The sequence below is a fragment of the Daucus carota genome, chromosome 2 (genome assembly GCF_001625215.2).
Source record: "Daucus carota subsp. sativus chromosome 2, DH1 v3.0, whole genome shotgun sequence".
Taxonomy (NCBI): Eukaryota; Viridiplantae; Streptophyta; class Magnoliopsida; order Apiales; family Apiaceae; genus Daucus; species Daucus carota.
The window spans coordinates 47902883-47926388 of NC_030382.2; the positions used below are offsets into that span (position 1 = coordinate 47902883).

Genomic DNA, 23506 nt, shown 5'->3' on the forward strand with positions numbered 1-23506 from the left:
ACTGCGAATCCGTGTCTGTGTTTGTCAAAGAATGTATGATTAAGACAGTCTAGTTAAACCTAAGTAAGTTTAGAGTCCAAGTTAATCATAATCTACAATTAGTACTCCCTCCGTCCCAGCCATTTGTATACAAATGGTTGGGACACGGAGACCAAGAAATTGGGTAAAATATGAGTAAAGTTGGATGAAAAGTGGATATAATGGTGGGACCCGTTTATATTTAATAATAGATTTGAGTTGGTGGAGGGAAGTAGTGGGTGTAAGAGCAAGTCCAAGAGAAGCCCTATAACTTGTCTTAAGTTATAATTTAAGGCACTTGATGAAAAATGTTGATCCAAGAGTGTCCTAGTGATGCCTTATATCACTAGGACAATCTCTTCAAGCCCTATTAATAGGGCACCTCTCTCCTTGCCCTATCCAATATTTTAATATAAAATTTTATATCCACTCTCTTTCTCTCTCTACTTTATATTGTGTTTTAATGATGAAAGGAAGAATTTAATAATAAAATATTAAACATATATTGAAAATAAGGCACATTGTTGGAGTTGAACTTACATAACCATGTCCTAAATCACTAGGACATCATATTTTATATTATATTTGGGGCTCTAACTAGGACATTGTTGGACTTGCTCTAACAGTGTTTATATTATTATAAAATAGAGATAGTGGAAGAAAATAGAGATAGTGGAAGAAAGTAGTGGGTGTAATGATGTTTTATATTATAAAAAGTTGCTATTTTGGGAATATATACAATTGGTGAGACGTCCAAAAAGGAAACTATATACAATTCATTGGAAAGAGGGAGTATCTAGCTAGTCCGATCCTGCGTTGAAGGGAAATGCCTAAAGCTAACGGAATTTCAGTGAAAGGTACTTTGCATACAAAAAATCTTCTAAATTCTCCTGGCCCCGCAAAAATGAATTTGAAGTTGAAAGTATAATTTCAGTCAAAGATTGTTGACTTTGTGGTGGGACCATCTGAATCCTAGCTTGTTTATTCTTCCCATTAATGTTTTTTTTTAATCATTTTTACTTGCCCTACTATATGATTATATCCGTGAGTGGGGGCCAAACGCACCACCTATCTGAAAATCTCAGGAACAATTTGTACTCGTATAATCCCAGTTAGACGCTGCCTGTATCTATCAGGTAGATCACTTCAAATTGAGTTTGATTTGAAGTTGAGATCTTTCGTTTTCGACTTTTAAAGGCTCGATGATATATAATATTACATTTCTTATAAAAGTATGAAAACGACTAAATACCTAAAAAATTATCTCAAATTTTTTTCCCAAACAATGTGCTGAAATCTGATTTGCTGCATTCACTTCGATAATAAAGAGATCCTTTTGTATATACATCAATCACTCGATCATAATTTTTCATTTATATCCCACATCATTTGATAAAGAAATTTGGAAAAAAAAATTGGGGTGTGTAGTATTACTTTGTCGCAAGTATAGTATTACTGAATACAGATTTAATACCTATAAATTTTAGGGAAATAAAAATCACTGATGTAATATAAGGAAATATTAGACTGATTGAAGTATATACATCGTCTGGAATTTTAAAAAAAGACTCGAGACTGAATAATTAAGCTAGATTTGCAGGAGGCGGCTAGAGGCTGAAAGAGTAATGTTGTGCTTGGATTCTCCATTAATTCAGAGAAAGTGACTTTTGGACCAAGATTTCTTATTATCATTGCAGGGCTAAACAAAGAGAGAGATATCAGTACGTTACACATGAAATTATACCTCAAAAAAACTAATCTTAATGTTTGCTTATAATGGCTTGGCAAAGACTCCTTTATATATTCCTCGATCAGGTTTGACACCAGTTCATTGGCAGAAACTTAATAATCTTACTTACAGATTATATGTAAAGATTACTTCTTGATTTCCTGACAGTTTCTTTCGCCTATTGGAACCTTTTGATGTTCAAAGAAAGCCATCATCATCCCGGATAGTAACATATGGACCACTCTATATTATAAATCTCTCTAAGCTTCTAGTTTACAAAAGTAAATTTAATGAATAATAATCATTAAGATTGTTTATTACGCATTATTCATATCATTACTCCTAACGAATACAGCAACATATCTATATGTGTACCCATTGAAAAAAGATGTATTTAATTATTTTGATACTTATTGACCGAATAAACATCAACCTTTCTTAAATATTTCATACTTTAATACTTACTACTATTTTTAAATTTGAGATTCAAATTTCAGTAACAGTATATATTAAAAAAAATGTGTACTGTAAATTTTTTAAAGTACTTATTCATTTCAAAATATTTGTGGTTTCTTTTTTCAAATGAGACTACTTAGTGGGGGTAGAAATGTAAATTGAAAATGTTTTTCTGCCATATAATATTAACATTGCCGAGAGTGTGATTATAAATCTCAAACTCATGACCAAATATATGCTGGATCAGAAGATTTATTATATGGGGTAATTTGCTTTAGGATTAATGAATCCGGTTAGAGAAATCAGAATCTCAAATCTATCTATTAGTGTTTGAAAAGTGATTTTGTGATATGGAATGTGAACCACATTCTCACTTGATAGGTTAATCATTCCTTCAACACCTCGTGTCTCATGAATACTCATTCTTATTCCCGATTTTCATTCTCATCTGTCTCCAACGCCAACTTAACATCTCTCATAATTGCACGCATACAAATTACAGAGATAACCTGCACAAATCTTCTTACAATTAATTCAGCTAGAGCGCTGCATGTAGCGTGTAGATGTTTCAAGAGGTTCTCACTTCTCAGTATAAGAGTACAAACAAATTAACAATCCTCCTACTGCGAAAATACCGGCCCAGAGTCTTCTCTTCTCTTTTTCACAGACACACACCCTCGCCTCTTTAGCAAAAGTGAGGTGATTACAATTACACCAATTCCCAAATTCGCATTAATATCATATTTTACTGTTAATCAGGGACGAAGCCAGCAAACATCTGTAAGGGGGGCCAAAAAAAATTTCTTCGATACAGTAAAATTTTTCATCAGCACCGTAAAATATTTATTATAAAATAAATACAAAAATACTAGTAAAAAAATTATAGTACAGCTTTACATTCTTTTAAATCAGGAAATCAAATTTATAATTGTGTCAACAAAAATATTTAGGTATTTCTCTTTAAATATATTTAAGTATAAAATGATCAGAAAACTCATCATAATAACTCTAAATTATACAGTAATCTTTAATTAGCATGTAACACACATTAAATGAAATTGTATTTTGACAATATCTCAAAAACTAAATATTATGTTTATTATACTTACTCCTTTTCAAAAAAAAATATTTATTATACTTACAAAAAAATATTATGCTTATTTAGAAGATGACAAGTTATAATTTAAATAAGTAAAAATATTACGGATGATGAAATTTAAATTGAAGATGAGTAGATCAATATTAATATGAAATAATAAATTGATAATGCAAGGATTAGCTATTCTATGAAAATGAAGAAGTGAAGTGAGGTATAAGTTTCTTGGATAACACCTCCACCAAAAATTCTTACTTTTAAAAAAGAATCATTTATATTTATCACATATCACATTTTACGATTTTTTTAAATAGTATAATTGTATATATATGCATATTTTTGTTTATTTTTATTTTTAAATTTGGTCTAATACAATAAATTAGCAAAATCTAAGAATTAAAACTTTATTTTGCAATGTTAAATATTTCTTAAAAGCGAACAAATATTTTTTGAGGGGGGCCAAATTTTTATATTTCTATAAATATATAGATAAAATACAATTTTTTTCAAAATTATATAATAAAAATTACAATTCTGTGGAAACCCTAGGGGGGCCATGGCCCCTTCTGGCCCCTATGTAGCTTCGTCCCTGTTAATATTAACTGTTTTAAAATAACTTCTGAAACCAAATCAGTGTCTATGTTACACATACACTTCTCCAAAATAAAATCCATGATGATTGATGCATCTAGATGAGTGAAACTGCCATTTTAAAAAGTCCAACGAGAACATGCCTGGGGACCAATTTACTACATGCTTGTGGCCACCAAATATAATAATATATCGTCTTCTCTAAGCTAGCTTCATTTCATGCTCTATATACTCATCACATAACTATGAATCATACTATTTACCAGCCTCTCCTTTTATCTCATCATGCATGTAGAAACATTATATTCATAATATAAAAATAACCGGAAAAAGTAGCACATGCTCGCAAAACAGTTCCTGCTTCGAGTAACAGTTCCCACGGACTGACTTGACGAGTAAAAAAGGAAGTGATATATGAAAAAAGGCTCCTCTTAATCACCAAAGTGATTAAAGCGATAAGACACTTGCTCTTAGTTAAGGAGACAATCGAAATGAGCTTGCTTGTACGTACTTTGACATGGGGTAATGTCATGATTCCTGAATTTGTTGCTTCGAAATTTAACCACATTAAGTTAAACAACCCTATAGACTCTCACCTGCAAAGAGTGAAAGATTAAAAGGTTAAAAGTATATAGGGGGCGGGGTGATGGTTCTTTTGGTTTGGTTTTTACTTTTGTCAGGGTCAAAAACTTTCTTATTACTGTTAAGTACAAAGTAATTAATTACCCCAGACCATGCATGCTGGGGAAAAGGGGGTTAAATTTGCACAAAAGTCCTCGTCTCTTTTTGCTGCCTTTGCTTTCTGTTTCTGTTCCTGTGTTCATATGTTTATTTCTCTAACTTTCTAGGGCATTGTTTTCCCTGAACCCAACGTGTTTTGTGATAGTACTTGTTACTCCATCCGTTTCAATTTACATGTCCACTTTTAAGAAAAAAATTTATTTCAAATTAGTTGTCCACTTCAATTTTCAATGCAAAATTATATTTCCAAAGTCAATTTCACTCCACATATCTCTTATTTATATTTGCTAGATCAATCTCACTCCACATGTTTGATCCAATTAATTGGTGAACATCCACTTTTCTTAAACTGTGTGATTTTTTTAAAATGGACATCTAATTTGAAACGGAGGGAGTATTTAGTATGTCCACGATATTACACTAAGGCTATGGAATAGAATAAGCAGAGATTGACATCAAAAATTATTTTAATATAAAATCGAAACATGAAACAAAATGTTGGTATTCTCGTCTAGAAGCTGGAGGATGACTAGCAGGTCCATGAAATTTCCTAAATATACTTTGATTTGTATTTTATGATTTTAATTTTGGAAATTCAAACCATTCCAAGATGACACAAGTTGCGCACCCTCAAAATTAGAAAACATGTGCCGTAGAGACATATATAATGCATATGTACTTCCAGGAGATTTTTAATGCTCATCATCATGAATAGAGTACAGCACTAGTTAAATTAAAACCATAATTACTTTGCGGTGAATATGCAGGTGAAGGATTCACATTCTTTTTTCTAGGGTGTTTATTTAAAAAAGGACCACCAATGTGACCTAAAGAACACCTGGAACCGAGGAAGTTGCGAATACTAGCTACCATTTATTCAAAAAAACAGGTCACTTTATTTTCTTACATATATTTATGTCTGTAAAAAAAAGGTTGCTTCACGAAAAAAAATTCAAAACTTTATACTAAGTATTATTTAAAAAAAATAAATTTAAGGCAATTAGCTAACAATCACTTTTTTTAATATTAAAACCTGTGAAACATATTTTAAGTGAAAAACGTTTTTAGAGGGAAGGTGAATGCATACGTTGAATAGGTCTGTTTGATCCGGGACTATTTAGATTTCAATTTATATCTGATTCAAAAATATTGTTATATATTTCAATTTTTTTTATAAGTGGCACAAATCTGATAAAAATATTAAATTTAAATAAAATAGGATGATCGAATAAAAAAATGTCCAATTTCACCTTATCATTTCATAACCGAGAGGGAGGAGGAGAGAGAAAGTGGGTAGGTAAAATAGAAGAGAGGGGCGTGGAGTGTGTTCCAAGACACAATGATTACACGAGTGTTGGAGAAACAGAAAGGGCCGGCGTGGAAATATATATCGAGAGAGAGTATGGACAAGCGTGAAGCCCAGCTTGACCCAACCATAAACTAAAGGCAATCAAAAGCCACCCCCTCCCCTTGATCTTTATTTGCATACAAACGTAGCCCTTTCCTCCTACTACCCCTCACTGTTACGTGCCAGTGTACATCTAAGTAGTTATTACTGTTGGTGTTTTTGGTCGGTCGACAATCTGTGACTTATGATACTCCTCCCTAGCTGCTCTCGCCATCTCATATCAAAGTCAAATATAACATATCACTGTGGATTACTTTCATATATATTCCATGTATACTGCTCACGCATGGTTCAGGAGCGACCGAATCAACATTTTGGAATGACTAGAGATGGAATTGTACAAAATATTTTAAATCGGGTTGGAAACATGTGTAGTTTCTTAATATTTGTTGGGACGATAAATAAGATTTAATCCTAGTTACATTTTAATAGTTGATTAGAGCTGATATTGGTATGGTCCTGGTCTATTACTCCCTCCTTCCCTTTTTAGTTAGTCACGTTTGGTTTTGTTTCATTTAAATTTGTCAGAGTTTGACTGAAATTTATTAATATTTTATCAATTAAAAAAATATGCCATCAGAAATAATCTTTAATCTAATTTAAGATGTAATTTTCAGTCTTTTATAATAATGAAAAAGTGACTTGTAATCCTTGGTCAAAAATTAGTCAATTTAACCCACAAAAATAAAATTATTACAATTAAAAATTATTGTTTTACGAAAGTAGAGAGATCAGTTTTGCTAGAAATTGACATTAAATGTTAGTACATATATTGAATGTGCATGTATATATGACCAAATAGGTCAAGTACGTATATATGTGGTGGAAACTAGGTCAGGGATATATTGATACAGGGAGAACAGAATATTATATAGAGTAGTACAGACATAGAACAAAGTTCAAATATCAGATTCGTTGTACCCGCCCCAAGTCTTCACAAATTAACTTAGAAGTGAAGATTTAAGAGGAGCACCGTATAACAAATTTCGCAGTACTTACTTGGAAATTACGGTACAAAACACTTATACAATGAAAGCAAAACTACAGGCACGTAAAAAATGCAAGTCATTTTCATTGACTTGATTCTCTGTTTAATGTTAATCAGTAGTCATGAAAATCATTATTAAAAAAAATTGTTAATCATCAATAAAAAGATTATGTAATAAGTTGTGGTTTTAATGCAGATACATGAAAATTATTCTTTTATATAAGAATAATATCAAAGAAAATTTATATATATCAAGTATGAAGAGTGAAAAATGATGATGGTTAGATATATATTGGTCAAAGGAGAGAGAGGGAATGCCGTAGGAAAAAAGGAAAGGGGACTCACAGACTCACAGCCTTGTGTGTGTGTGGAAGTGGAAGGTGGGGAGAGAGCGCAGTGTGTGGCGAGGGCCCAGCTAGTCTAGCTATAAAACAAAAACAAAGACAACTCTCGAGAAGGAGGAGGAGAAGAGGAACTCAAAAGAGAGCAGAAAAAAGGCAATTCGCATAGTCGAAGATTGGTAGGATAAAAAGGGGTCCCTCCCCTGCATTTCTCCACCACCACAAACCCAATTAACTTGCACTGCCATTAACCAAACCTACACAAAATATTTACAAACACAACAGGGTCCATCACCTCTTTTATTCTTTCAAAGGTACTACTTCAATTCCTTTCTTCTTTCTTGTTTCTGCCTTGTTTATTTCTCATTCCTCCCTTTTGATTTTTTGTTTTTTATGTATTCATCAGACCATGGAACAACTCTAAAGTTTCACTACTTTTAAGCATTTTTTCCTTTGTACTATAATATCTACAATTACTTCCATTAATATTCATTAATTCTTTGTTGATCACAGATAATCATGCAGCAACAAAACATGAGCGACGCCTATTTCCAAGCTGCTGCCGGGAGCAACATGATGTTTCCAGAAGTGATGCCCTGGAACCTCCCTCACGCGGGTTTTAACCCGGTTCATTTCCAAACCAACCCTATGATCGATCACGACCCGTTTCTCCTCCCTCCACAGCCGCCATCCCAATACGGAGGAGCTGCCATGTTTAACAGAAGATCCTACGGCAATTACGATGGCTCGTCTTCGGATCATCTTAGGTTTTTATCCGACACGGTTCTTGGACAAATGGTCCATCAACCGTGTTCGGTCCCGTTCGGGCTCCAGGCCGAGCTGGGGAAGCTGAGTGCTCAGGAGATTATGGACGCCAAGGCCCTTGCGGCTTCCAAGAGTCATAGTGAAGCTGAAAGGAGACGCAGGGAGAGAATTAATAATCACCTTGCTAAGCTGCGCAGTCTGCTACCCAGCACAACCAAAGTAAGTCGTCGTTATATATACACCGGTTTAATTATATATTCTGTAATCCATTAACATGCACTTTCCAACACTAATCATCACGCTTTTGCATATTTTTTATATATTTACATTTATATATCCATGTGTGCAACATGTAATAGAACAATACTATGTGCTTGAGAGGATGAAATCTATTTTTATAAATTAGGAATCAAGGCTAGCTTTTCCAGAGATCCTTCCTGGATAAATTTCTGTATTAAAAAACTTCAATCTTGAAGAAAGAATATATAACTGAAAATGAAATGAAGGGGTTTCATTATATCCATATACTTAATAGATTGCTACCTATACAATTGCCAGTAGGTTATAAGTATCATCCCTTCAATATACTAGGTCATGCTTTGTCCTAACTCTTTTCAGCTTCTCTAAAATCATCTGTCCAATTTGTTTCTTTTACAGTAATATTGCAAGTAAAACAGTGGAAATCTAACAAATAATATTATTTTTGGTTGAGAAATTAGCTCTATCTATGACTCAACGATAATTTTCTGGTCGGTTTTAACTGTTTATCTGATCGAAGTTACACATCAGCAGGCCACTCAACATTATTTTAAAAATCTATATTATCTTCAGAACGATTGTACGTGGTTGTTCTGTTGAAGCTGTTTGCATAACCGAATAAGGAACACATGGATATGATGACTACTCTGTAGTCTGTACTCATCATGTCTTGAATACATAAAGCAATGTCCTTTGATATTCCACTCTCCTACATCCTACATCCTAGACTTGAGAAACACCAAATACTGTGTGAATATTCTTGTTTGTTCCAAGTAAGTCGTTTGATAGTTCCGAGGAAAAGAAATTTTGGAAAAAGAGCGTACTAGATTCGTTTGTGTCGTTGAATTGCTATAATAAAGAGAAACCGTAAATCAGTTGATATCCTTCCACGGCTACATTCTTGCCGTAATTTGCAGTCAAATTTAGCTTGTATTAAGTGGAAAAAAGGAAAAGAAAAGTGAGAGGGACAAAGAAAGCATTCTTGTCTGTCACCCTATATATGTTACTACGACTAACTACTATTTTCTACAATCCCATCTCTTCTTTTCACACATATACTTGTCGATGTTCGATTAAGAATTCGGTTTTAGGAGAGTTGGTTACTTGACTGTGCGGAACATGTGTATATTAATATGTAGTATGTGTGTGTTATGATTGTGTAGACGGACAAGGCTTCATTGCTAGCCGAAGTGATACAACATGTGAAGGAGCTGAAGCGACAAACATCTATCATAGCTGAATCAAGCCCCGTTCCAACCGAGAGTGACGAATTATCGGTAGAAAATGAGGCGGACGAGGATGGCAGATTTGTGATCAAAGCTTCCATATGCTGCCAGGACAGAAATGACCTTTTGCCTGATCTCATTAAGACTCTGAAAGCAATGAGATTAAGAACACTTAAAGCCGAGATTACTACACTGGGGGGTCGAGTGAAGAATGTTCTGTTTATCACGGCAGATGATCAGAAATCGAGCTGCGACGTGGATGAGCAGATGCAACCACATGAGTATTCCATAAGCTCCATACAAGAAGCACTTAAAGCTGTCATGGAGAAATCGAGTGGTGATGAGTCTTCTCCTGGGACTGTTAAGAGACAAAGGACCAATATTAATATCATATAATCAATTCTAATAATATTACAGTGTGTATTGTTTTTTTGTTCTAGGATCTAGAGGGTGGTTTGTTTTTTACATATAAATCAATACAGTTTATAAATATTACGTAGTAACATAGGCGTTGGTATTTTATGTAATTTTCATAAGTGGGTTTTGTTTGGTATACTTAAACAAAGTGAGGATGAATTATGGCTGGAGAACTATTCGGCACTTTGTGTAATACAATACTATATACTGCGCGTCTACTTGATTTTTTTTTAATTATAAGTGATTTATATATATATATATATATATATATATATATATATATATATATATAGGGGCTTATTCCACTACAAACCACACTCTCATACAAACCTAAAAACCACTATTTCCACTCCCATTTTTACTATGAGCACTCCAATCTTTTTATTTTTTATTTTTTTTAATTTTCAGGGGGGTCCACTGCTGACATCATCTGTCACGTCAGCACCTGCTGACGTGGCACTGCCACATCAGCTGCCACGTCAGCACTGGGTCAGCCCACTGCTGACGTGGCAGATGACGTGGCAGTGCCACGTCAGCAGGTGCTGACGTGGCAGATGACGTGGCACTGCCACGTCAGCAGTGGTGTGACCCAGTGCTGACGTGGCAGTGCCACATCAGCAGTGGGGGGGACCCCCTGCGCTGACGTGGCGTGGTGACGTGGCGGGGTGGAAAGTGTACGTTTGGGGAAGTTGATGGCAAAGCTAGGGGGGGTGATATTGTTAGTTTTTAAGAGTTTGGGGGATATTTGTTTAGTTTTGAAATTGGTTTTTAGGTTTTTATGATAAAGTTGGTTTGTATTTGAACAAACCCCTATATATATATATATATATGCCAACATTCCAAAGAGGGACTCCTTATATGGAGTTACATAGTGCGCCACTATAAATCATCAATTTTATTATAAATTCTGTTATAGAATACATATAAAACGTGATTCTAATATAAAATACTATAAAATAAATCTATTTTAAGTAATTTAACACTTAAAATTTGATTAAAAAAATACATTTTCGAAACTGATTATACAACAGAATAATTCTGGATGATTATTATTCTGTTATAGAATCATGTTGAGATATTGCATAATTTTAGATGGTCTTTGGAATAAAATAATTGTATAACTTCGTTTTCAGTTTAATAATCAAAATTTGCAATTATATTTCATAAAAAATATAATAGAATATATATTATGTATATATTTATAATGGTGTGCTACGTAACTCCATATAAGAGGGTATGCTATGGAGTGCTACCCTATATATATATATATATATATATATATATATATATATATCTCACTGCAAAATGTAAAAACTCCTTCGATTTGGTGGATATTTCTCTGGGTGTTTGAAATTTGGAAAATGCTTGGTGCACGTAATTGTATACAAAAACATGTACATAATGACATGTGGTGGATTTTAATTGGATGGTCTCCCTGCATTTACACCAACCACCCCAATTAAAATCCACCACATCACTTGTCACATCATTATGTACAAATTTTCTGTACACAATTATGTGCACCTAGCATTACTCTTGAAATTTATACATAGAAGAACATGTACGCGTGTGTATCCGACTATGTATATATGGGAGTAATGGGACGCGTGTGAATCAAAGTATGTATATATAGCTTCTTCTTTAAAAGAAGCCGTGCGTACAACGTTAATTAGGATTCCAGTTTTTGTTAGTGCGGTGGTAATACTAAGGCCTGCCAATTGCCATGCAAGTTTCTAGTGTCACGCTTTTGTCAAGTTATCATCTCAATTTCTTTTCTGAGTTTTGACTGATCAAAATAAAGTAAAATGACCCGGCGTGTGTGTATATATATATCAAGTTATAAATCAAGGCATTTCAAAGTTGTCAATAAAATAAAGCTAAAACAAAGGCTAAAGTAGGGTTTTAACTTTTAAGTTTATGTAAGCGAAAGTCGAGAAAGAAAATTCCAAGGATCAGGGGCCTTCCTAGGTCCAGATTATCTTTGGCATCCTTTTTAGAGGAGGCGATTCCCTACGCTGAGATCCACATAATTGAGGAGATCACGATGATATAGCGCCACTGCAGCACCGACTTTATTGGCCTCTTGGCAGTAGCATACGGTTTCATAAGTGAAGACTTTCGCTTATGGGCAATTTAATTTTATTTTTTTACGGGAACCTTTCCTTTTTTTTCTCCTCGTTGAATCATGAGAAATAAGTTCTGGAGGCCATCCAAAAAATTTTCTTTATATGAATTCAGGGGGGATTTTTGTAAAAGGATGATATGCGCATATATAACTAGAAGTATGAATGTATGATGTCAATTCACATACGTGCTTAGGTGTTCTTTACATGCATGTGATATTAGCAAGTAGAGAGATAAACTGAGACTTAACTGTGAGCAATTCTATTAACCTTTTAGAAGTTTATTAACCAGGAAAAGTGGAGGGCACCATGATAAATTACACACATAAGGTGGAAGGTTAATGTGTTTACTGTTTAGGTTAGCTAACATCTTCAATCCAAGTACTTGACCCCCAAAAACAATTATAAAGTTAATCATAACACTATCAGCACCCAGATTTTTAAGATTATTTAGCGAATTGTTATCGATGACAATTCGTCCGGGAGGTTACCTCATGACTTTTAATTAGTTAATTGTTTATTGCATGGTATGCTTAATTAGTTAAAAACTAGTTGAGAATCCGCGCGTTGCGGCGGCCTATAAAAATTATATTAATGATCCAATATTAATATTTGTAGAATAAAATAATTTTGTGTCTGTCTATAAAAAGTATATTAATGTTTCAAGTTAATATTTGTAGGATAAAATAAATTTATATTATAAAAATCTTGATGTGATACAAATACTAATATATAAAATTGTAAAATTGGACTATAATTCATGGTGAAAAAATGAAAATAAATTTATACACGTAATTATCAATTTAAAGCATGACGAATTTTAATTTTATTTGTTTTTTTTTTTGGAAAAGTAATCATGTTCTTACATTGTCACTTTCCTCCAATTTTTTTAGATTGATTGTGCACAAAAACATTTAACTTAAATATAACTACCCTCTTAAAAGTTGCTTGAACGGAGCAAACAGATAATGTATGAATAATTTTTTCATATATACAAAGTAAATAATATAAAAATAACAACAACAAACATGTCCGATAAACAAAACAAATATTATAAAAGAATAACCAACAAACATACATCATTAATAGTTAATTTATTGACATCAACCATGAATATCATGTCAAGAGTATATTCTTTTACTATGTTTGGATTTGTCGACTCCAATATAACGGTCTGTAACTACATTTGCTTGCAACAACCTTTACTGTAACACGCTAACAGCCTTCACTTATCGTTGCAGAAGAACGACACCTCCGAATTAGAAATCGAGCAAGAGAAAGGTATTTCTAATTTTTGATAATTTTCATCCAAAAATTTCAGAAAATTAAAAAATAGAACGGAGCGATGTGAGAGGCGCCACCTACACGCCCCTCGCTTCACTTTTAAAAATCGAGTAAGAGAACTATCAGGTAGGTTTGTGGTATTGAGAGAGGAGGTTGTGTTTAGATGATCCAAAATCCTACGATCTATACGGATATTTATAGGTGGAGAGAGACTTGTTTGCTACTCTTTCCCATAATTAAATAATATGAACAAAATCAGATTAAAATTTTCAAGCTACTATATTCCATAAATAATCTGTCTTTTCCATAATTGAATAATTTGAAACAAAATCAGATTAAAACTTTTAAGCTACTATATTCCATAAATAATCTGAAACAAAATCAGATTCTGAAACTTGCTTCTAATATACCCGAAACTAAAAAAGGTACTGAAACAAAATCAGATTAAAACTTTCAAGCTACTATATTCCATAAATAATCTGAAACAAAATCAGATTATGAAACTTACTTCTAATATACCCGAAACTAAAAAAGGTAGTTCTAATTTTTGATATTTTTCATCCAAAAATTCCAGAAAATTAGAAAAATAAAACGGAGTGATGTGAGAGGCGCCACCTACACGCCCCTCGCTTCTCATTTATATAAGTATATTGATGATTGATTTCTTAACAAATGCAACTGATAAAATGGCGTGAAAATATGAAGGAAAAAAAAACATTATAATTAAATTTCGAACATGTAAATTATGAACTCCGGTGGTAGATTATTAGGGATGTCCGTTGAATGGCCCATAAACAATATGCCTCACAGCAACCCAATGGGCAAGCCTAGGCCCAGCATGATAAGCGAGTATTATAAGAGCCACACTCCGAATAGAAGTGTGTTAAAATTCAATAAATTCAGGGGGAATAGTATAGACAAAGACAAGAGGGGAGTGTCAAGCAGCGGTACCAACATGTGCTAGGAATAATGAGCTGTTAAGGGGGTAGAATTTATATCTCGTACCAACATGTCATCTACTAGCACAAGGACTGCATATATAAACTGAACAAACAAATTTTAACCTCCAGAACTTGTCTCAATAAGTTACATAAGAGCCAACAGGTGTTTCAATAAGTAGACAAAATAATTACATATAAGCTGGATAAATTAGAAGAAGCAAGTCTTGAGTTTCTCGGTTGTGCTTTAGCACCAACCGCCACCAAGATGATATGAATAATTGGTGTCTGTATGCTATATTCTCCAGCACAGTAGTTAATACTGGCTAAACTGGGTCAAAAACTCTTGGACAGGTGCCTTTCAGAAAGGCCCATGGCCCATGGTTGTGTGCTGTGTTCGGTCTTGTTTACAGGGAGTGAAAACATTATAAGCAGCTGCAAGAATGTCAAGTCACTTTCTTTCTCTCTTCTCTTCATTTACAATAGGACGACAGTAGCTTGTGATGCACATATGGGTGCTCCAAGTTCTCAACCACGAGTGTCCAAGTCAGTCATTACATTCCCCTAAGACCCAGGAGTTTGCTATACTATTATGTTGTGTTTGGTTGGGGTGAATGATTCCGGAAAGAATGGAATGAAAAATGAACTATATAATGGACAATTGTTAACAAATTTCATTCCTTCCTCCATCTAGAGATCATACCTTCAATTTGAAATGGAATGCTCCATTCTCTCCTACCCACAATTTCTTCTCAAATCTAATCATAGCAATTTTGCCTCACTTACATTTATTCCAAAACTTCCCTCCTATCTCTGTTAGTTCCAAATAATTTTACTCATTCCATTCCATTCACCTCAATCAAACACAACATTAGGCTGTGTTCACTTGGATGGAATGGAATGAGAGGATAATGGAATGAAAAGTTGTATAGAAATTTTATGAAGAAAGAAGAAAGTATGAGCTAATAGTGACCGGATGTGAATGAGTTGAATTATTTTGCGATAAAGATTGTAAAGAAATATGATGTAGATCAGATGGAATGAGCATTCCTTCCAAAACATGTGGGATAGAATTCTAGTTAAAATAGTATGAATGGAATGATTGAAGGAATGAAAATTGTATACATTTTTTTTGATCAACATCATTTTTGAGTACAAAATTTATTTTATTCTCCCTTCATTCCATTCACTACAAGTGAACACAACCTTAGTTCACTCCAACTAGGATTAATTTTTATTTTCATGAAACTTGTGTTGTATTCATTCCAAGTAAAGTGTCTTTTTAATAAATAACTTTCAGTTTCTTATTACTTTTGTGACCAAACCAGCTTGTCTGAAAATGTTAATAAAATTTCAAGTTTAAGAAGCGGTGATAAAATATTTTCGAGATGAACTTTTTTTTTATCACCGCTTCGACACTCCTTAATTCTCATGTTCAATTGAAGTTATCAAGTAGGGCGTGAAAAATGACAAGAGGGAGGATGGCACGCGTGGACTGAAGTGTGAAGAGCGGAGAGGGGGATGGTTGTGTTTGTGTTGTGTTGGGAGAAGCCTGTTTGACCAGCGTTGCATCAACATCCCAGAGTCTAGGGGACTGTTTGGCGGACCCCCAAACGGGGCCGACATGAACCCGCAGCTTGTCATTTATGTTAACCTGTCCTCTTCACAATGTTGAGGCTAGTTCTTTCTTTTTTTTTTTGTAAAATAACTTAGAACTCAGTACTCCCTCTGTCCCTCTCATTTCTTTACAGTTACTATTTTGGGATGTCCCTCTCATTTCTTTACATTACCATATATAGTAAGTTTTTTCCATCATTACACCCACTATCTTCCCCCACTATCTCATATTTAACAATAAAAACTACTATTACACCCATTACTTTCCTCCACTATCTCAAATCTATTATTAAATATTGATGGGTCCCACCACTTTACCTACTTTTCATCTAACTTTACTCATTTTTCATACATTGTCTTGGTCTCCGTGTCCCCCTCCAATGTAAACAATTGAGGGGGACGGAGGGAGTATATACCAATTTCGCCAATAGGGCAATAGGCAATGAAAAAATCGAATTCTCATCAAAACAGGGATGCAGTTTTTTTCTAAAAATAAAAATAATGTTTTCTCATCTAGGAGTAATATATTCTCTGCAATATAAAAGTTGTACTGATGGGCATCTTTCTCAATCAAGCTTTCAAATCACGAATAATTTGAGCAGGGAAAAAAATATCAACAACAGTTTCGGAAACACGTTGAAACTGTTTTGATAAAGTTTGGTCTCACTATTAATGTGTTTTGCAGTTCCGATTTCGAAACCTATACATGGTCATGCTACTTGTTACGTGTATCTCCATCCTCTTCTCGCCTTGAGCCCAATCCGAAACAATAATTGTTCTTGTCGTGGCACTCCAGGTCACTTTCTACCATACACTCATACAGTACACGTGGGGTATAACACAATAATCTATAAAATTGGTGTCAAGTTTACTTTGACAATATATATATCTCATTCTTTATGAAGTTTATGTTGAAATTTTTGTTAAATTTTTCATGATTGCCTTTAGTCGAAAAAAGAAGGTAACATATCCAGAAAACGAGCTTTGACCAGAGGAAAGAACTGCACAAAAAAGAGTTTGACCACAAATATATACAAACATGTATATATATTACTAGTAGTTGGTTTAAAAGTGTTCTTTGGGACATAGTATAAAAAATAGTAATTGTTGCTATTAGTCTGATAAATATAAATGGATGGTGCTGTTAGTTAGAAGACAAGAGGATCAAGATAAGCTTGTCTTTCATATCGGTTTCATGTGCGTCCTAACTGCTTAAATGTCAATACAAAACAAACAAATCAAAGTCGAGGGACATGAGCCTTTGGTTCTTTTTATTATTTGACCATGTCTTATATTTAATACTCTATGCTTTTAAATTAAGACAGTTTCGGATGTACGTGCTTCTTACTACTACAACTAATATGCTTTGTTTATGACGGGTTTAATAGTCGTTGTCAAGAGGCACTAATATGATTAGAGTCCTTGCAGGTTGGTTTAATTGTATGTTGTTAATATATTAATCTTGCTTAGCCACTCATAACTCATGGGACCTTCTAGTAAGGTTTAATAAGACGAAGGTGTAACAAGCAATTATGGACAAGTTAAATATATAGGTATAAAATGATCGGAGGAAAAAATAAACATAGCACATTCCAAATTAAGAGAAGTGAATAAAAGCAGCTCAAAATGTTACAAATCACTTTAAACACCATACTGTACTTGGCCAACTCAGTCTTTCTTAGGCAACAGCCAACAGTATTAGCTGAACAGAGTACAGTACACCATTATACAAATTTAATAATTTGATGAGATAGTATTCGAGTGCACAAATGATAAAAGTCACTAATAATATGAATATTTATATGAGAATTAAATCAAGAAACCGTGATATAAATATCTACAACACTAAAGAGAAGTCAAGGCAATTATTTTTGGAGTAAAAAATTGTAAAAGAACAGTTCAGTTGAAATCTTTTTTAATATTCGAGTATCTTGAAAACACAAGTATCTGATACGAGAGTTCATGAAATATGGGGATTTGTTGGCTAATTCAAGTATTCTTGCCGCACTGAGCACTCTGTTATTATAAAGTTCCGGTAAAATAAATTTTTCTTTCTTTTGTTCTGCAAGTCAAATCAATTCCAGCCCCTGTATTTGTATGGATAGTGGCCAACTGAAAGTGTGAAACAATGCTTAAATAGAAAACTTCAAATTTAATAAGTTTTCATAAGGGTAAAGTAAAGTTAAATTACTTGTATGATGTTGAGGAATCTACTTTCTTTCAAATTACTTTACATGGAAACTTGGGAGAACAGGAAGTCAAACCAGAGATCACTCCCAAAAATACCAAAACAAAAAACTGAGCACAGAACAATTCACAGCATGTGTTGAATGTAATCAGATTGTAGAAGTGGTAAATTCATAACACTAAAAACTCTTTGGTATACATGAAGCTAGCCATCAAGCCATAAGGCCCAGTGGCACAAAATTGTGAAGTCTTGTTCTTGACTATCATGATCATCATCTCCCTATTTACACTACTCCAACAAGCTTGGAGAAAAAAGGAGCCTGAGATGATCATATGTAAAAAAAAAAGTAGCTAGACTAAATCAAGAAATCACTAGTCTAATTCATTCATGCCAGCAAAGAAGCATGACTACACATCTTTTAATGATATAAATCCTGGCCCTTTGTTGTTTGAGGACTCCTCCAAGCCCTTTACTTGCCATCCTTCTCTTTGATCCTCCCATGCTCATCATCTTCAACTCAGTTGTAGCTTCAAGAACTCAGGTGGTTCTGACTTGTAAATGCAGAGAGAAAAAATGAATGTGAAGAAGAGTGGGAAGATAAGCAAAGGGATTGTTAATTATATATAGGAGGGAAAGGTGGAGTGTTATGTAATGGTCTAGTAAACATCAACTTATTAAAGGATGTGAGTTTCCCCTATCTCACCGGACATTGTTTTGTGGGTCTCACTTTCTTCCCACTTGTTTTTCAACTCTACCTCATATTAGACATGTAATTAATATAAAAATATTAAAATTTTGATAATTTTATACAAGTGATTAACAGGTCTATCTTGTTTAAAATTATTGAAAGCAGGGTTACATCACCCACCAACATAGTGGGTCGACCATAACAACAATGAGGTAGCAAATGCCCATTAATTTAGCAGCTGCTCTCCGTTTTGTTGTTGATGATGAGGTCATAATAATTCAACTCATTGTCTCGTACCTTTTTTTTTTTTTAATGCACTTTCTCCTCTAGGATTATCTCTGGTGTCTGCCGTTGGATCGACGTACCTTGATCAATGACAATCAGAAATTATTATTATTCAGCTAAATCTACTTAATAAAGCCAGCGTTGCATATAAATTAGCTCATCTTATCTCAACTCAACGTTGACCAATCTGTTATCATATTCGATCATTTGCTCATCACATGTACTTATAGGTCAGATTCCACAAATAAAAGTTAGATATTAGATATACTAAAAGAAGACAATATGCTAAATATCGTTTTAAATCCATAATTACGTGGGATATTATTATCTTAAGGTAACCTGCAGCTAGAACTAACCCTGGTCCCTGGTTTAATCACATGCACGCCAACAGTTGTTTCAATAATATAAGTAGAAAATGAGTTTATACTTCACCCAGAGAATCATCTCTGTATATTTCGAAAATCCCGCAAGTTCATATTTTTTTAAGTTAGCGGTTGCATAATCTGAAGACATGAAAATGCCTATGTCTGTAATTTAAACGTTGTGAGGAATATAAGTCTTCTACTTGCACATATTTTGGTGTGAATTGATATGCTTTGTTATATAATTCCCAGAACGAATCCTCAAAATTAGACAGCTGCTTTTCCTCAGACTTCTGCTAGCTGAGCTAGAATTTTGCAGTGGGATTTTATTGCCAACACCAAAATCCTCTGGGATTTTAGTGTTCTGTATACAAGACATATAGTACTCGTAGCTCACTCAAATATCTCGTTCATGAGTCTCGTCACATTCATAATTCTGGTGCCAATTATGTCGAAATCTTGAAAATATGATCAACTATTGGACAATAACAGCTATTGATGAAATAGGATCAACAATCGGAGCATTATATTTTTACCAAGTATTAATGCAAAAAAATACAATCGGAGTAATTTGAGACGAGACTTTGGAACTAAGTTTAGAGTGGTGACTAGGATCAAACTAGTGGAACGGTAATATAATGAAGGGAACTATATGAATGCACAAAACCCAAACAATTAAGAAAACGGTTAACTTAAACTATACATTGATCAAAAGCAAAGCAATACACCATCTCGTGTTCCACCCATTACATTTAGAAGTTAGAACACTGGCTTTACTTTCAATTAACCCAACTTCCGATATAAGTTATTGTCTCGCCGATCTCCTCTATAGCTGTAAATAAACAAGCGCCCCCTTTTGTCTTCTCCCGGCTCATTATATTTTACTACCAAGTTTACATACGAAGTTAATTAACTGGCATCATATTATTTATATATTCCAAGCAATTCATAGTGAAATTATCGGTACTTAATTAAGATCAGATGTATTACTACTAACCATCACCCTCCATGCCTGGTGGTGACAGACAATTAATTCTTGTTATCTTATTTCCGAGTCGCATATGTAACTTGTACCCTGCTTGCGGCTGAAACATAATTCGGCATGCAATACTTGTGTGCTTTGCTTTCTTAGTGTATTTGAGAAGAGATTTCACAATCAATTTTATTCGTTGCAGATCATGAAAGATTGTTTATCGATGAAAAACATGATAGTATGATGATCAGTGACTACTGATAATAATTGTTCATAGTCACAGAATATATTTGCGTGCGCTGTATATGTGTATCTGGTTTAAGCACACATCATAATATATAAGGAACGAGAGACAAATTTTAAACATTGGGATATCGAAGAGATGGGGGAACACAATTAATTCTAGCTAAAATAATGAAACCAAGTATAATGCAGTAGCTCATTATATAACCAAAGTGTCCCATGCTAGATTATTTAAGCTTTAGATGTCGTACATTCTCTTGAGAATTATTGTAAGCGGCAAAGTGAGTCTGGAGCACACGTGAAGATCCCTTGATTCGCATGGCTGTTGTCTAGTGTACTATGCTAGTCTGATATGGTACTCATCTCAGTTTATGTACTCGACATAGAATACGTAAATTTGCAGATAATCTGGAAATGGATGGCAAACATTAGGCCCGGGAGCTGGGACAAGATGAGGAGATTATTAAGAAAATATTATTATTTCATACAATTCAGTATCTTCTCTATTGTCGAATCAGCTGGATACTTAATTCCTGGTGGCTGCACACTTGCACTGCCCGTGAAAGACCTATCTCAGGCCGAAGATTCCTGCCTCAGGCGGGAGACACGGATGTATTTAAGTATTCGGCAAATAGTTATTAAATTATCAGAGCCCGAATATTGAAGAGTGGTGAGGCATTTTTCTTGACAATTATGTCATGCATTTCTGCGGATGGAGAGTTGGGTTGTGGCATGAGAGTGTTGTGTAACATCAAAACCACAATTATCATGAGATGTCTGGGCTGTTCTTAAAGTCCGGATTATCGAGAATAGAAATTATTAGCAGAAGTGGGTTGATAGCAAGACTTTGGGAATATATTGTATGGTTTCTAACTCCAGACATTTGTGTAAGGCCGGAGTGCCAGGCCGAAATGTATGGAAGCCCATATAGGTTTGGGGTTAATAGAATATGGAGTAGATTTCAGGCGGTTTTCTTAAATTTTGGGCCCTGATAGCCAATCAAGACTCATATACACTTTTCTCATTTTTATCACATGTCCAAAAAGTTTTGCAAATCTGCACATAAAGCCTCTTACGCAAAAAATAAAAAATGACACATCTTCAGCAACAAAAGCTTATATCAGTATGCACCCTTTTACAGGAGAGAAAAGAAAATCCAAAGCACCATGGAACAACACAGGGTGTAGATAAAAAGTCAGAGAGGGGATCAAGCACAATTATTTAGTAAGTTGGCACCAACATAGACATAGGCCTCCTCTGGCAAAATCCACTCACAAACACGTAGCTCTATTTATATGTGATGTATATTAATTCTATAACATTGTGTTTGGTTGGGGTGAATGATTCCTGAAGGAATGGAATGAAAAATGAACTATCTTATGAACATTTTTTAAGAAATTTTATTCCTTCCTCCATTCCATTTCTTACATCATATGCTAGATATCATCCTTTCAATTTGAGATGGAATGCTTCATTATCTCATATCCTCAATTTCTTCTGAAATCTTATCATAGCAATTTTGCACAATCCCTTCAAAAATATTTCAAAATTTTCTTCCTATCTCTATTAGTTTCAAGTATTTTTAACTCATTCCATTCTATTTCATTCCATACTCCCCAACCAAACACTACACAGGGTAACTGCGTAAGAAATGGAATTTGAGAACCTAGTATTTATGAAATGAGCTTAGGTTCCATTTACACGGGGGTTGTGTGAAACCTCTTTATATCAATGTAATTGTGCTTCATCTTTTTCTTCAACTTGCTATAGTGGAGGGATGCTTTGTCAAATTAAGGTCCACATCATTTGACTATATGAGTTTGGACTAAGGCCAATAGGCCATACCACTGATTTTTTTTTTATCAATTGGATAAATATTTGACTAAGTTTATACATAGATTATAATGTAAAAGTTACATATATTTTTCGGACTTGGAAATTAGATAAGTCACGAGAATTGTGTTACAACAAATTATTGAGGAGAAACGTTAAATATTTATCTATATACACTCGTTGAAAAAGACAGTGGGGGGCTGGGGCAGTTTACTATTGAAGTTTGAAACTGACGTATCTAAAGTATCCATAAAATATAAATACAAGTATTGCACTATCTGTACTCGGTAACGAATTGAAGTTGTTCTCCACGAACCCTATATACACGTGGGATACTTCCCTTGTTATGTTTACTCCTTCCTTCTTAATTGACTTTTGACCGATCAGCTTCATTAGTTGTATAATTTATTTTAAAATTTTGTTTTTATAAATACAAATATGAATACAAATTTTATTTATAGAAAAATTGAAAACATTAATAACGAAACTAATAGTCAGTGATCTATTTACTTCAAAAAAAATTAATCAGTGATCCAAAAATTGTGCGTCTGTAATCAACTATCTCAATTCTCATCTAACTTGAGATAGAAGTAATATTATATTAAAATTGCAATTTTTTCTGCTATTAGAGTGAGCCGAGAAACAAACAAACTTAGAAGAGGATAGGACTAAAATAAAATTGATATTTATGAAATATATCATTTTTCAACATATTAATTGCAATAATACTACTTACCTCAAAAACTTGCACATTTACGTTCATTTCTCTAAATTGACCTATAGTTTGCAAATATGCGGTACTTCTATCCCCTTCACACTTCACTCTTCACACCTCTGTCCTCTCACATCGTTCCCTCCCTTCACTCTCTCTCTGTGCTCCCTCTCCCCGTTCTTTCTCTTCACTCTCTCCCCGCTCCCTCTCTCCACTCTTTTTCTTT

At 34.0% G+C, this 23506-nt stretch overlaps 2 protein-coding genes across 2 annotated transcripts; one reads left to right on the forward strand and one right to left on the reverse strand.

The window, feature by feature from the left end:
- Positions 1–7481: 7481 nt before the first annotated feature.
- On the forward strand, positions 7482–10252 carry LOC108206025 (transcription factor bHLH30). The gene is made up of 3 exons (XM_017376187.2): positions 7482–7682; positions 7882–8352; positions 9555–10252. The coding sequence occupies exons 2-3, from the start codon at positions 7888–7890 to the stop codon at positions 10011–10013; spliced, it is 924 nt and encodes a 307-aa protein (XP_017231676.1). The 5' UTR covers positions 7482–7682; positions 7882–7887; the 3' UTR covers positions 10014–10252.
- Positions 10253–18337: 8085 nt separating this feature from the next.
- LOC108206026 (small polypeptide DEVIL 4-like) lies at positions 18338–18829 on the reverse strand. The gene has a single exon (XM_017376189.2). The coding sequence runs from the start codon at positions 18692–18694 to the stop codon at positions 18566–18568; it is 129 nt and encodes a 42-aa protein (XP_017231678.1). The 5' UTR covers positions 18695–18829; the 3' UTR covers positions 18338–18565.
- Between the last annotated feature and the right edge of the window lie 4677 nt (positions 18830–23506).

Bases quoted from the DNA above. Each gene is read 5' to 3' on its own strand.
- LOC108206025 (XM_017376187.2), top strand. From the start codon at position 7,888: ATGCAGCAACAAAACATGAGCGACGCCTATTTCCAAGCTGCTGCCGGG. The intron at 8,353-9,554 runs GTAAGTCGTCGT...ATGATTGTGTAG, and splicing joins TGCTACCCAGCACAACCAAA to ACGGACAAGGCTTCATTGCT.
- LOC108206026 (XM_017376189.2), bottom strand. From the start codon at position 18,694: ATGATGAGCATGGGAGGATCAAAGAGAAGGATGGCAAGTAAAGGGCTT.